Source organism: Aspergillus mulundensis, assembly GCF_003369625.1.
Source record: "Aspergillus mulundensis strain DSM 5745 chromosome Unknown scaffold_7, whole genome shotgun sequence".
NCBI lineage: Eukaryota > Fungi > Ascomycota > Eurotiomycetes > Eurotiales > Aspergillaceae > Aspergillus > Aspergillus mulundensis.
Window position 1 is genome coordinate 1,612,997 of NW_020797895.1, and position 13,903 is coordinate 1,626,899.

Sequence of the window (13,903 nt, forward strand, 5' to 3'; positions counted from 1 at the left end):
CTGGGATTCATGGTGTTCGCAGGTTGGGCGCTTTCCACCCTTGAGGCTGTGGAGTTCCTTCCTCGTCTGCGGCAGTTAGAAGCGACAACCACAGATCCTCAGCGTTCTAGTTGAAGTGTTAGTGTTACGCCTGAGCACTACTGGATTAGAGGATACGAGCTTGTGTTTTTGGAACTTATTTTCTTCTTGCGGCAAGCACTAGTTTCAATTTGATGACATACCTCAAAATCAAATGAGCGTAGCATAGCAAACATGTACAGTGACAAAAGACTATACAATATCTATGGTTTGCTCATTGTACAAATCCAATCCCAGAAATCGCAGCAATGCGTGTGCTTCAATGTTACTATCACCGGAACCGCGCTCCTCTGAATCTCTAAGTGACCATATTTCCTCTCGTGCGCGTAGCTGGCTCTCAAATTCGGACGCGCTCCAAAGATGATCTGGGGCGAGGTGCGGCCGTCGTTCTTGCTGCATCTCCTCCTCCTGTTGGACAGTGGAGCCATGCACGGCGAGGAATTTCTCGTAATTGCTCATCCATTTGCGGGATAACTGCGAGCCCGGGAACAAAACCCACTCATCCTCAAGTAAGCTGGCCGTGTATTTGAAAACTCTGAGCAGCTGCTCGGTTACTTGAGCCCATTTCTGGATCTCCGGTAGGTGGGACTGTAGGTGGCCCAAGATCGGAGACCATTGGAGTTGTGGTGCGGGTTGCGCTGTGTCGGTCGGATGAAGGAATGACCAGCAGAATTGTGAGAGATCCCAGAAGTAGGCGGTTGAAAAATCTCTTCCAGAACTTGTGAGAGATGAAAGGTCAGGCCCCTTTAAATCTATTCTATCCTCTCCTGTTCGTTCGTCTGTGCGTAGCTGATTGACTTTGGCAAGGAATTGCCAGATGGCCGATTGATCACGAAACATCCAGCCGAGTTCCTGATTCCACTTATACCAATCTACCCGTAGGCTTTTCTCGACTCTTTGAATGGTTGTGTGAGGGAGCATCAAAAAGCTTAGCGCCCTGGTTCGGATAGTAGTAGCAGTGGGTAAACCTTTGTACGATTGATGTGTCGGCTCCAGCCTGGAATATAACTGCTGAAGTGAGTGATCGTCTTCGGGTGTCAGTGCTGACACGCTTAGCTGTAGTGAAGGTCCCAGTCGTCGTTGCCGCCGGTACCAGCAGACGAAAAGCTTGGAGGAAGGGGCCTGGATAGAGAGAACACAAGCTGCAATCAGGGTATAGACGCGGCTTGTTATCTCCCTAAGAATGACAGGGTACCTGTACCCATTCAAGAGAAACAGACTATCGGACTCGTGGATCTCATAGTTCTGATGAGGAATCGAAATGATAAAGGCGCCTCTGCAATTGGCTGGCAGTTGGATGTGAGTATACTCTCGAACCAAATTCTTGTCACCTGCTATCGTGCAAAACTTGAAACCTTGGAGCTGCATTGTTCCCGTAGACGAGCTCACCTTGATGTCGCCACCAGAATTACTTAGACCTCCGAACTTGACACGAATTGCGCCATCCAATAAGGAATCGTCTTGATCGGTCCGGATGCCAGCTCGTAGGAAGGTGTCGAGCGATGGCCGTGACATGCTCTGGGACCAATCAGGAACCCATGATGGCAGATCAAAGCACTTATTCTTCTGTCCTGCCAGTGCAAGTACGTCCACTGTGCTTGGATGTTTGACAAAGTATGCCGCAATGCCGACATATACACTCTCCGTCGGTAGCCGGTAATCGGGAACAATAGGCTTATTAGCCATTAAACCAAGAAGCGCAAATACTTTATCTCGTGGATCGGTGCATTGATACGTCGATCCTTCCACCAAGACGTTCAAAAGGTCTTTCGCGGTGAACGGATACCACTTCGAATCTCTGAGAAGCCAAGATGGTACGCCTAGCTCAGAAGCGTAACAGAATGAGCGTTGTGGCCACCGTGCAGAGACACCACCACAGACAAATTCCAACTCGCGTGCCATGAGCGTCTCTTGAAGTACCCAAAGCCGTGAGAAGTATGGCAGGTCAAGCAACTTCAAAAAGCTGCTTCGGGCGTCCTTGCTTAAAGTCGAATAGTAGTCTGTTTTTGTTGGGTGGAATATCGTATTCTTGAGAAAGCTCAACGCGTAGTCAACATCGGGGTGTTCGTCCCCAACGTACGCCAGTACTTTCGTCGCTCTCAAGAATACCTCGCGCAGGATACGAACCTGGCTATTTTTCTCTTCCAATCGTGCTTGATCAATGCACAAAGCATCTACCCACAGCAATCTATCCGCCCTCCGATGTCTCAACTGCCGAAGGGCCTTGCCGCAGGTTCTAGGCACATAAAAAACATCCCAGTAACTCCCTAGATAAACCGGACAGGATTCGCACGGGTCAGCGGGGTCATGGACGGAGGTATACGACAAAGCTTCGTACAGCGGGAGAGGGATTTGGTTGATGCGCACAGTTTTAAAATCTGCGTGGATAGGCTCGTTGTCGGAGCCAGGCCTCAGCCGCAGGAGGCGCACACTGTCTTCGGACGGAAGCTCTGGTAGCAACGACTTCTGCGACTGTAATTCTGACAGGCCATTCCGACTGTGTCTATGGCCAAGTTGACCCTCTTCCTCAGATTCCCAGTCGCTGTAGGTGACAATCGATGGCCATGAGAGGTTCATCCGCTTCCGGTTTTGGAGCTCGGGTGGCGGCTGTGGTACGACGAGCTGCTCTTCTAAGGAGGGGATCGCAAAGCAGTAAGTACAGTAAGGAATGCCGCTGGCAGCAGATACATCTGGCCGTTGGCAGCCAGACTCATGCCAACGGTGCATTTTATTCGACGCGAATGAAGAGAGATCGAAGGACGGCGGGGTGAGCAAGTGCCTAGGTCTGAGGCTGAGACCGATCTGCAGGCAGACAAAAGAGCCGCAGGCGGTCTGCGTCTGACTCATAAACTACCCAAGGTAGTGGGAGGAGCTATATCTATTGATGAGCTATAAAATATGTTCATTTCGAGTTGGCGGCTATACTTCAGATATAGAACGACCAAGGTTTGAGGCTGTCCCAACCCATGGTAGTTATTGTAGCCTAAGGCAGCAATCGTATCTAGATCCTATTTGGACAGTTGATTCAAGGGCAAAATTTCAGTATTACAGGAAAACTAGGGTCATCACTTTATTGAACTTGTAAAGAAGATAAGCCCGCCTAGCTGATTAGTGACGTACCTAGGTACTTGATTTAATAGCCCTTGGCGGTTGGGCGCAGATATATATCTTCCCCGCATCTCAACCCCGAAGTTTCCCCGGACTTAGGTTATCATCATCAGCTGCCGAGATTATAAATGATCCAGGAAGATGTGATGTTCTTCCTGATATCCTATTCAATTTGTCAATATATCCCGTCGCGTTCCACATCGATGACGAAGCATGGCCGATACTGACCAGGATCGACATCCTCCCCACTTATAACACCGGCCATGCCTGCTACAGACGTCCTTCGCCGCTGGAAAAGACCAAAGCTCACCATGTATCTCTCTATCGGATTAATTCTAGGAACTATCTTGTTAGCTAGTACGACGCTCTCCATATCCCCCCCTAACGACCATGTCAGCTATCACCCCACGCGGCCTGTCAACATGACGGTTTTCTGCCGGTATTATGTAAGCTAGGCGGTAGAGGAACATCCTTAGCTAGCTCGATCGTCAAGATCCTAGGAATATTATTATCTTTTACTTTAAAAAAACCTCTGCCTTTATAATAATAGCATGTCTAAGTTAATTAACCACTAGAAACTAGAAACTGTATAATTATTTATTATTCCTGGGCTTTTTTATTTAATATATTTATATACCTTATTTTTATTAGTGTTTAACTAACGCCTAGTAAGCTCCACTGTACTAGGACTTTTATTAGTTAATTACCTTATTAATTTATTATTTTACCCTTTATAAATTTACTATTTAAGATTTACTTTTTTTTCTTGGTCTCCTAAACTTCTTTAAGTTTTTTTTTTTTTTTTTTCTTTCTTTCCAAGCTTTTTCTTTATTATTAATAGTTTCACGCTCTTTAACACTATTATAAGGTGCTTTTTTTTTTTACCAAAGCTTTTTATAAATTCTATCTTTTATTACTGCTTTTATAACCCCGCTCTTAATACCTTTCTTATAATAGTTTAAATTAATAGTTAGCATAACTAATATTTAGCCAAAGGTTAGCCAAGCTTGCTTACTAACTAAACACTTTTAAAAAAATAAAACATGCTTTTATTATTAATTTTAACCGTATTATAAAATACTTAATTTTTTTTTTATTAAGTGTTTTAACACTTTTTTATTTATTTGGCTTACCCTGTACCCTCTTAAATAGGATTTTAATTAATTTATACTTAATAAGAAAATAAAAAAATTTTTACGCATAGTTAAAAGTAAAAGGCTTAATATAAAAAAGGAGTTTTTAAGCTGGGTTAACAAGAATCTAGTAAATAAAATTAAAATAATGCTTTAACCTATAAACCTACTAGGTAAAATATACTTTTACTTAGCCTTTAAAATTACTAAACTAAAAATTTCTATATAACTACTTTCTTGTACTTTTAAAAATAATATTATAAAAAATACTAAACCTAAAACTGCTAGACCTGCCATAAAACACGTGAATACTAAATAAATTATTAATATTAAAGCTAATTATAGTCTAAGCTTAAATACCTTACTAAAAACTATATAAGTAAAAGAATCCTAGTTTAGTATTAAATTTAATAATTTTAAAAATAAAATAGCTAGTTATACTGCCTTAAAGCTAAAGGCAGGCCCTTTTTAAAAAAAAAATATTAAGTTAAAAGCTACCTTGGGCCAGCAATTTTTTTAAGCTTTTAAAAACTTAAAATTAAAATCTACCTTGCTTAGTAAGCAACCCATATAAATATAAATTATAAAAATATTTAATTAATCTTTTTCCTGGATTATTTAGCTAACTACTATAACTATAATAACTATATTTACTAATATTACCTTAGCTTGGATTCTAACAGCTGTTTAAATAATAAATACTAGTATTAACTAAATTAATATTATAATATAGTAAAGTAATAACTACTTAATAAAGTTAAAAAATTAGCTAAATAAACTATAACAAGTATAAAACAGGCAGAACCAAGAAGCAAAGCTAAATTATTAAATTAATAAATTACTAGGTTAGCTAGCTGGAAACCAGCCAGCTGGAAATAATAAAAATAACTAAAACATAATTAATAAAAATAGTAATAAAAGCGGCGGAATTCCTCCGGGACCTCCTGGAGAAGAGCTAAATAATTTAAATAATAAAAAAAATCTAAATCTAGGAAACCCCGGCGGTTAAAGGCATTTAAATATTAAAATACTATTTTATTAATAGCCTGTTAATCTAGTTATGTTTTATAGTAATTAAAAAATAAAAAAGATTAGCTTTTTTTATTTTAATTTAAAAAAAAATATAGCTATTAAGTTAGAAGGTTCCTGTATATTTTATAAGAATATTTATATATTTATAAACTAGCTTTATAATATAATTATATATAAGAAAAAACCTATAGTAAAGGCTAACCTAACTACTTGCTTTTATAAATTTACGCTTAATTAATATATATTATAACTTTTAAATATTAAAAAGCTTGGTTTTTAAAAGGGCGTTATAAAAAAAGAATAAATTTTTTTATTAATTAAGTATTTTAAGCTAAACCTACATGCTTTTTTTATAAAGCTTTAAAAAATAAAGTATAGCTTTGCTAATATAAAAATTAAAAGCTTACCTAAATCCTATGCTTAAAAGGTTATTAGGTATTATTATAGCTTTAATATTTATAATAAGGCTAATTAAATTTTAATAATCTAGTTTTATTTAAATCCCTTTTTATATTAGCATATTCCCAAGCTAAATAAATAAATTATACTAAACGCGTTTTTTTAAATTTTAGAGTTTAAAAAGTTCTTGTGGTAGGACTTGCTCGCGAAATATAATAAAAAAAAGTCTTTTTATTTATTTACTTTTTTAAAGTAAAACTATGACTTATACTAGGATTATCCTACCCATGGCTTTAAATTTAGGCCTTATAAATAATAAGCTAACTTTAGACCTAGCCCTGCGTGTCAAGGTCGGCCACCCCGACGGCATCTAATACTGCCGTCGGGCACCGCCCTGACCCCTTTCCTTTATTAAGAATATAGTTAGCCTTTAGAGAACCATTAATAAATTAATAAATCCTTTTTTAAAGTATTTCCTAATAATAATAGTAGCATGTCCAAGGACATGACCAGTTAAGTAAACTTAATAACTTAATTAGGCATGCTAATTAAGGTTGGGCCAGCAGACGCTAACTAAGAAATTCTTAGTATTTAAAAAGCCTATAAATTTTTTTCTCTTGTTCTTCACCATTATCCCTTATTTAATTTATTTTATTATTTACTTATTTATTTAATTATTTTATATCAAGCTAAATAAGCTCCTAAACTCCTAAAAGTTATTTATATCTAGTAGTTAGCTAACAGCGTTTCTTTTTTTTTTTTAAACTTTTTTTTTTTTTAACTAACTAACAAATTTAATAAATTTGCTTTCTTAATTCTTTTTTTATAACTTGTTCTTTTAGTTCTTATAAACTTGTTTTTTTTACTTCTTAAATAATAATTAATAATCCTGGATAACATAAAGGGGGCCTAGACTAACTAGGATAATACCTTGGTAATATTAGCATATTAGTTAAAGATTTTTTAGTAGGTTAGACAGCAGTTCACGAGAGAGTTTAATTAAAAAATAGTATTTTTTATTAACTTTATAATATATTACACGGCTATTTTATTTTTTACTTAGTATGTTTACCCCCTGGCATGGGATATTAACTAGTTAGTTTTTTACTAGGCTATAAAAGATTTACTATCTCTTGGTTAAAAAATAAAAAATACACAGGTTAGTAAATAAAAAGCTTGGAAAATTATACACCCCGCGCTTATAAATTTATTCTTGCTAAAGCTAAAGTAATTTTTAGGCTATATATAAGTAAACTTATTAACGCGTGCTAATAATATTATTACTTTAGAACTAACCTCCGGGCTAGAATTAACTAGGCAAAAACAAACCTTTATAATTAAAAATTATAATTTAATAGTCACGTAACCACTTGTTAGTAATACCAGCTAGCTAACTAACTCTAGTACTAGCAAACATCCCATATACCTAATTTTTACCTTTATTATTAATATTTCTTTGTTCTCCGGGCTGTTTACAGGTTTATTTGCTTTTTTAGTTATTACTTTTTAGCCTGGCTTGTTTGCCCTTTTAGCTACCGGCCCTATAAATTTATTTATATTTTTTATTAAATTAACTAGGTAATAGCTAAACATGTTAGCAGCACATAGCCTAGCTAGCTAATAAACTTGTTTAACTAGCTAATATTTATAGCATTGCTTAAAGTAAGTAGCTATAAAGCTAATTACTAAACCTAGGCGTTTTATAAAGCTAAAGCTAACTACTAAACCTAAACGCCCCCTTGTTTTACTAATTATAAAAAAAAATAATATAATTAATATTAATATTAATGCTAACACTAGTTTTTAAATTTATAATATAAATTCCCGCGCAAATTTAGATTCTTAATAGCCTTAATATTTTTAATAATCTTAATAGCCTTTTAATCCCGGCTTATAACAGGTAACTCTTAATCCTAGCCTATAATAAGTAAATTAATAACCTTTTAATCCTGGCCTTTAATAAGTAAATCACTAACCTTTTAATTTGGGTCCCCGACAGGTAAATAAGAACTTTAAATTAATTTTATAATAAGAATTAAATAGCTATTTAAAAATTATTAATAACAGGCAAGCTGCCTTTAAAAAATCTTTAAGAAAAAACTTTAATAATTTTTAAAAAAATAACTAAATTAATAAAACACAAGAGTTAAAAAATACATATAAATAAAATTTTAAAAATGTATATAAAATTTTAAGCCTAGTTTAATAGCTAAAACCCTATTTTAAAAGGCTAAAGGCTTATTTACAAGCGCCTTAAAAGCAAGAACTAGAACCAAAGCCGCTAGATTTTTTTTATTAAAACTAAAAAAACATGGAGAGAGGACGCGGGCGCGGAAAAGGTAAATATATTTTACTAGTTAATAAACTAAGGCTAATTCCCTATAAAAAAGAGCCTTAGCTAGCAGAAGCTATGCTAAAAAAATACTATTAAAAAATAAAGAATATTAGCTACTTCTGGCCTAATAAAGTTAATAATAAAAGTTTATTAATAAAAAAATAAGGCTTAAAGACTTTTTACAAGGATGTATATATTTTTATAAACTATATTTTTAACATGGTAATTTTTAAAGGAGAAGCGGTAATAAAGGTTAATATTTATAGTTATTTAAAAGGCGCTGCCCTAAAGTGGTATACTACTAAGTTATCCCGTGTAAATAAATAAAAATTATAAAATTTTTTTTAAAGTAGGGATAGGTTACTAAGCTTATTAAATGCTTTAAGCTTTAGCTAGTTAAGGTAATAACTTATTTTTAGGAAATAAGTTATGGTTTTATAAATATTTAAGCTAGGAAAACTTTTTATTTATTTATATAAAAATTTTTAAAAAATGCAAGGTTAACTAATATTAGTAATATATTTAATTAATTAACCCTAGCATGGAGTAAACTAGATAGTATATTATATTAAAAAATTAACAAGCCAACGCGTTGCATAATGGTAGTGGATTTTTTAAATATCCTTAATTTTAAATTTAGTATTTAAAGAGATATTATTAAAGCCTGTAATAATAAATAAAAAAATAAACTATTAAAACCCAAGAAACCCTATTATAATTCCTGTTAAACTAACTAGTGTCCCTAAAAAACATAACCCCTGCCGCGTATACAAGCGTACTAGGCATAGCTAAATTATTAGGTTTAACCACTTTAACCGCTTTAACCACTTTTTTTACCACCATAAGTAATACCTTAACCGCTAGTTTACTAGTAAAAACCATAAAGTACATTGGTATCTAACCAAGCCACTTAGGGATTTAAGTATCCTGCTAAAAATAATAAAAATAAAAATTAAAAAGATAATAACTAACGCTAACAACACGGCCCTGGTAAACAGCCTTAAAACTAGTATAAGACTTTTTTTGCTTAAGCTACTCCTATATAATTAAAAACCTATTATATTAATTTAAGTGCTAGCTATATTAATTTAAACACTAGCATGTTTTATATATTAAATATTCTAGTATTATACACGGGAATATTTTAGCTTATAATAAGGTTTTATACTAAGCCTTTGCTAGTATCTTTGTTATTTACTTATTATAGTAATTTAATATTCACACCTTTTTTATTAGCCGCTTACCTTAGAGAACTAACTAAAGCTTTGTTATTAGCTGCTTACTTTAGAAAGCTAATTAAGAAAGATTATTATCCTAGTAAATATATAAAAACTAATAGTTTAAAAAAAGACTTTTTAGATTTTAATAAAGCTTAGGCCATGCTAGTTAATATTATTATAGCTATATGTTATAAATATAATAAAGAATTTAACTTTAGAAACTTTTTATTTATTTACCTAAAAACTTGTAAGGGATAAGCCACTTAATTAGCTGCTTTGCTTATAAACACTAAAGTTTTACTAGTAATAAAGTTAAAAATATTAGTTAAAACTAGTATAAAGAATAAACCATGTTAATTATAAAAATATTTAACTATCTTTTTGGGCATTAGCTTAAAGTTAAAAATAAATAAGGTTTGCCTGGATACTAGGTGTGCCAGGATCTTAATTAGCTACTAAATAATGTAGGATTTAGGCCTAACTTTAAAATTAGCTAAATATATATTAATATCTAGTATTAGTTTTTTTTACTAGGTAAATAAAATAATATTTTTTAATACTTATTTACTAGGCTAAGTTAATAGCTAGTTAGTGCTTGGCAAAATCCTAATAACTACCTATATTATTAAGAACTTATTAATAAAGTTACTTATTAATAACAACACGCTGGGCCCAAAAGGCTTTAAAATTAATTTTTAAATTTAAAAAAAATAAGTACATGCTTATTAAGATCTAGAATTTCCTTTTTAAATTTAAGCAAAACCTAATAAAGTATATTTAGTGCTTGTATACTTTACTAGTTATATAACTCTGTAACCCTATTATAAAGGTTATTTACTAGTAATAGTAAAAAAGCCACTTCTTACTAATAAAAATTTTTTTTTTAAACTAAGTAACCGGCTAGGCTACACACTATTTACTTAGCTAACTAACTTCTTTTTTTTATGGGTTAAGATTAAAAACTGTTTCTCTTGGCCTATTATTATTAGTTACTAAACAAGGCTTAAATACCTTTTAAACACGGACTTCTTAATAATAGTGTAAATTAATAGTAATAAAGCCTACCTAGCGGGATTAAATCTAGCCACCTGGTTTTTTATAGTAAGATTTATTAACCTTTAAAAACAGGCTTAGTACTAATATAACTTTTTAAGGAACCACTTGTTATTTAAATTATTACCTTTTAAACCACCTTTATATTTATTTTTTTTAAAGGTATTTAAAAATCTTTAAACTACTATTTTATAAAACAGCATTTTTATTTATAAAAAACTAAAAATTATAAAAAAGATCTCCTGCCTTATAAAGGATTATTATATTTAGGGAAATTTCCTAAATAATAATATAGCTTTAATTTTAAAGAACTAGTAAATAAGTATTTTATTAGTTAAAGGCTAAAAATCATGCATGCTAAAACTTAAGGTTTACTGCTTAGGGTAAAAGGACAGGGACCTAGTAAATAAAATATTTAATAAACTTCACGCTAATAGTAAAATAAAGTAGGTAAAAAAGTATACTTTAAGCACCTATCCTATTTTTATAGTTTAAAAAAATATAATAAAAAATAGCAAAATAATTTATAAAGGCCGCGTTATTATAAATATTAAATATTTAAATATTATTTTAAAACTAAATTTATATTTAGTCCTGGAATAAACCAAGATTTTAAATATATTTAAAAGTAAATATTTTATCTTAATTATTAATGCTAAGGCGTGTTTTTACTAATGGCTAGTACGCCTAAATTACTAATATTACCTGGTAATAGTAAGTTACCAAGGTTAGGAATGTTTTAATGTAGCTATTATAGGGTATGTGAATTTAGTTATATTTATTTAATAATAGATAAATCTTTTGTTAGCTAAATTTAGGGACTTCTGCCGGTGCTATATAAATAATATTATTATTATATTAAAAATATTTAATAAGTACCTAACCCACTTACGCTAGGTATTTTAATAGCTGCAAGATCTAAACCTTAGCCTGGATTTAAAGAAAAGTTTTCTTGCTTACCTAAGTATTTAGTTGCTTGGGTAGCATGTAAACACTCTAGGACTTATAATAAATAAAAAAAAGATTATAATTATTTAATATTTTTATTTTTTTAGTATACTTTACTAGCTAGAAATATATTTTAGTATAATAGGGTACCTACGCTATTATATTTTTTAATATACCTTTATAATCACGCCTTTGCAGGAGTGCAAAGTATAACTTTTAAAAAATTTTTTTTTTATAGGATATTTTTAGAAATAATAGGCTGTTAAGACCTTGGTCTCTAACCCTATATTTTAGGAGATTAAAGCCTACTAAAAACTATAGGTAAAGTTTACCTGCCTAAGATTTCTCACGCATTATAATTTATTTAGGTGTTTTTATATTAATTTAAATATTATAGTAAATAAACATAAAGTAATAATATACTATATTAAAAACTTGTTTAAACACACGGATCTTACTAAGCTTTTACTAAGATTAATAATTAAGCTAATCCTATTTCTTAGTTAAGGCTTAATACCGGCAAAGTTAAACTACTAGCTAATAAAAATTAAGACTTTGTGCCTAGTCTAGGTGGTAAAAAAAATATATTACCTTATAAAGTTTACTTTATATTACTTACCTATAATTATTTATTCCAACTACTTTATAACTACTAAAATATTTAAAAAAATATTGCTTTAATTACAAGCTACCAAGGGCCTAAATCTTTATTTAATCCGTGTATTATAGTATTTATAGTAATTTAACCTATTAATTTACTATTAACTAGGTAAGATAAATTTAATCACGGATGCTTTCTCCAGGCTGCCAAGAAATAGTGCATAAGTAATAGTAAAGGATCTTAACCTTAACACGCTAATAAAGTATTTATTTTTTAACTTAGATTTTATACTAGTTTAACTAGAATACTTTAAAGTCCATGTTAATCTAGACTTTGTACATAGGATTTATTAAAAGTATAAAAATAATACGCGGTACGCGGTAATTATTAATATCCTAACTAAGGTAAAAAAAAAAATAATACTTTTTATTTTATCCTTTACTAAATTATTAAAAAGCTTTTTTACCTATGGAAGGATAATAAAGAGCTTTGGTTAGTAATTTTATAAGGTTTACTTAAAAATATTTTTATAACTATTTATAATTAATAAGAACATGTTAATTTAAAAACATGCTTATTTAAACTACGCGGTTTAGCTATATATAAGGGAATTATAAAATTATAAAAGTATATTGTGGCTTACCCCTATAAGCTATTAATTATTTTTTATTATAAGCCCTATAAATTTTTAAATTTTATTGCTATATTTAACACGCCATATAAAATACTAATTATAAATTTTATAGTTAGCTTACTAACTATAAACAAGGGGCATAACTAAATACTTGTCCTAGTTAATAAGTTTTTAAAGTAAATTAGCCTAATTCCAGGTTATTTTTAGTAAAAGGCTAAAAACTAGGGGGTAGCTTTTATTTAATTTATATAATTAAAAAACTAGGGCATTTTATAAAAAATTATTTTAAACTAAAATTTAAAGTTTATTTTAAATTTTTAGCGTGTAATATTTAAAGCGCTAGGTATTTAATAGTTATATAACATGGTATATTATTTATAAACTAATAGCTAGTTTAAAAGGGTAATTTAAATAATAAAAACTATATTTTACTACTAGCTAATATTGCACCCTAAGCTATAAATAACATGGGAATCCCTCCTGCCTTTAATATAGGCTGTACTAAATAGTTTAAAAAAATCCTTTACTAGTTATAGCCCCTATAAATTACTATATAATTACCCACTTTATTAGGAATAAAACCTATTAAAATAACTTGGTAATTACTTTTTTATAATATAACAAGATGCTTATAAAGCCTTATTATTTACCGTGGTTTAAATAAAAAAATATTATAATTATAAATATTAGTTAATATTTTTTATTATAAAAAATAAGGTACTACTATATTTTTACAAGGGATATAATATCCCCGCGAATAAGTAAATATTAAAAAAACTTAGCTAATAGTTTGCTAGTTTTTTTTACGTTATGTGTTAAATAGGCTAATTAGTGTATAAGTTAAATTTTTTTAAAAAATAGTAAATTTACCCTGTTATTTTAGTATAAATGCTTAAACCTTTTTATAAGGACCCCTTTAGTTAATAGCTAATTAAGCCAGGTGTAATAGTTAATAAAGGCTTCTTAATTAACAAGAACTAGTACAAAGTTAAAAAAATTATTAGTAGGAAGATAGTATATACCGGGTGTAAATAAACACTAGTAATAAAGTACCTAGTTTACTAAATAGGCTATAAAGTAAAAAATAACTAGTAGTTATTAAGGTCTAAGCTTAAAGGCGTGAAAAACTTAGTAAAAAAATATAATAAGACTTATTTAAAGTAATTTATTATATTTATTTTAGTGCCACGTGACTATTTTTATTATTAATTTACTTAATTTTTTATGTTATTTTTTTACCTTACTTTATATTAAACACCAGCTCCTTTTAAACCCTTATGTTATAGTTTTTTGTTTTTTTTAGTAGGTAAAGTTTTTTTTTTTTATTTTTTTTTTTTATTCTAGCAAGTAACTTTTTTTCTT

The 13,903-nt window shown here is 30.6% G+C and overlaps 1 protein-coding gene across 1 annotated transcript; it reads right to left on the reverse strand.

Moving 5' to 3' along the window:
• Positions 1–7: 7 nt before the first annotated feature.
• DSM5745_07317 (uncharacterized protein) lies at positions 8–2,805 on the reverse strand (the record flags this gene model as incomplete). Its single annotated transcript, XM_026749333.1, has 2 exons — positions 8–106; positions 277–2,805. The coding sequence occupies 2 exons, from the start codon at positions 2,803–2,805 to the stop codon at positions 8–10; spliced, it is 2,628 nt and encodes an 875-aa protein (XP_026602423.1).
• Between the last annotated feature and the right edge of the window lie 11,098 nt (positions 2,806–13,903).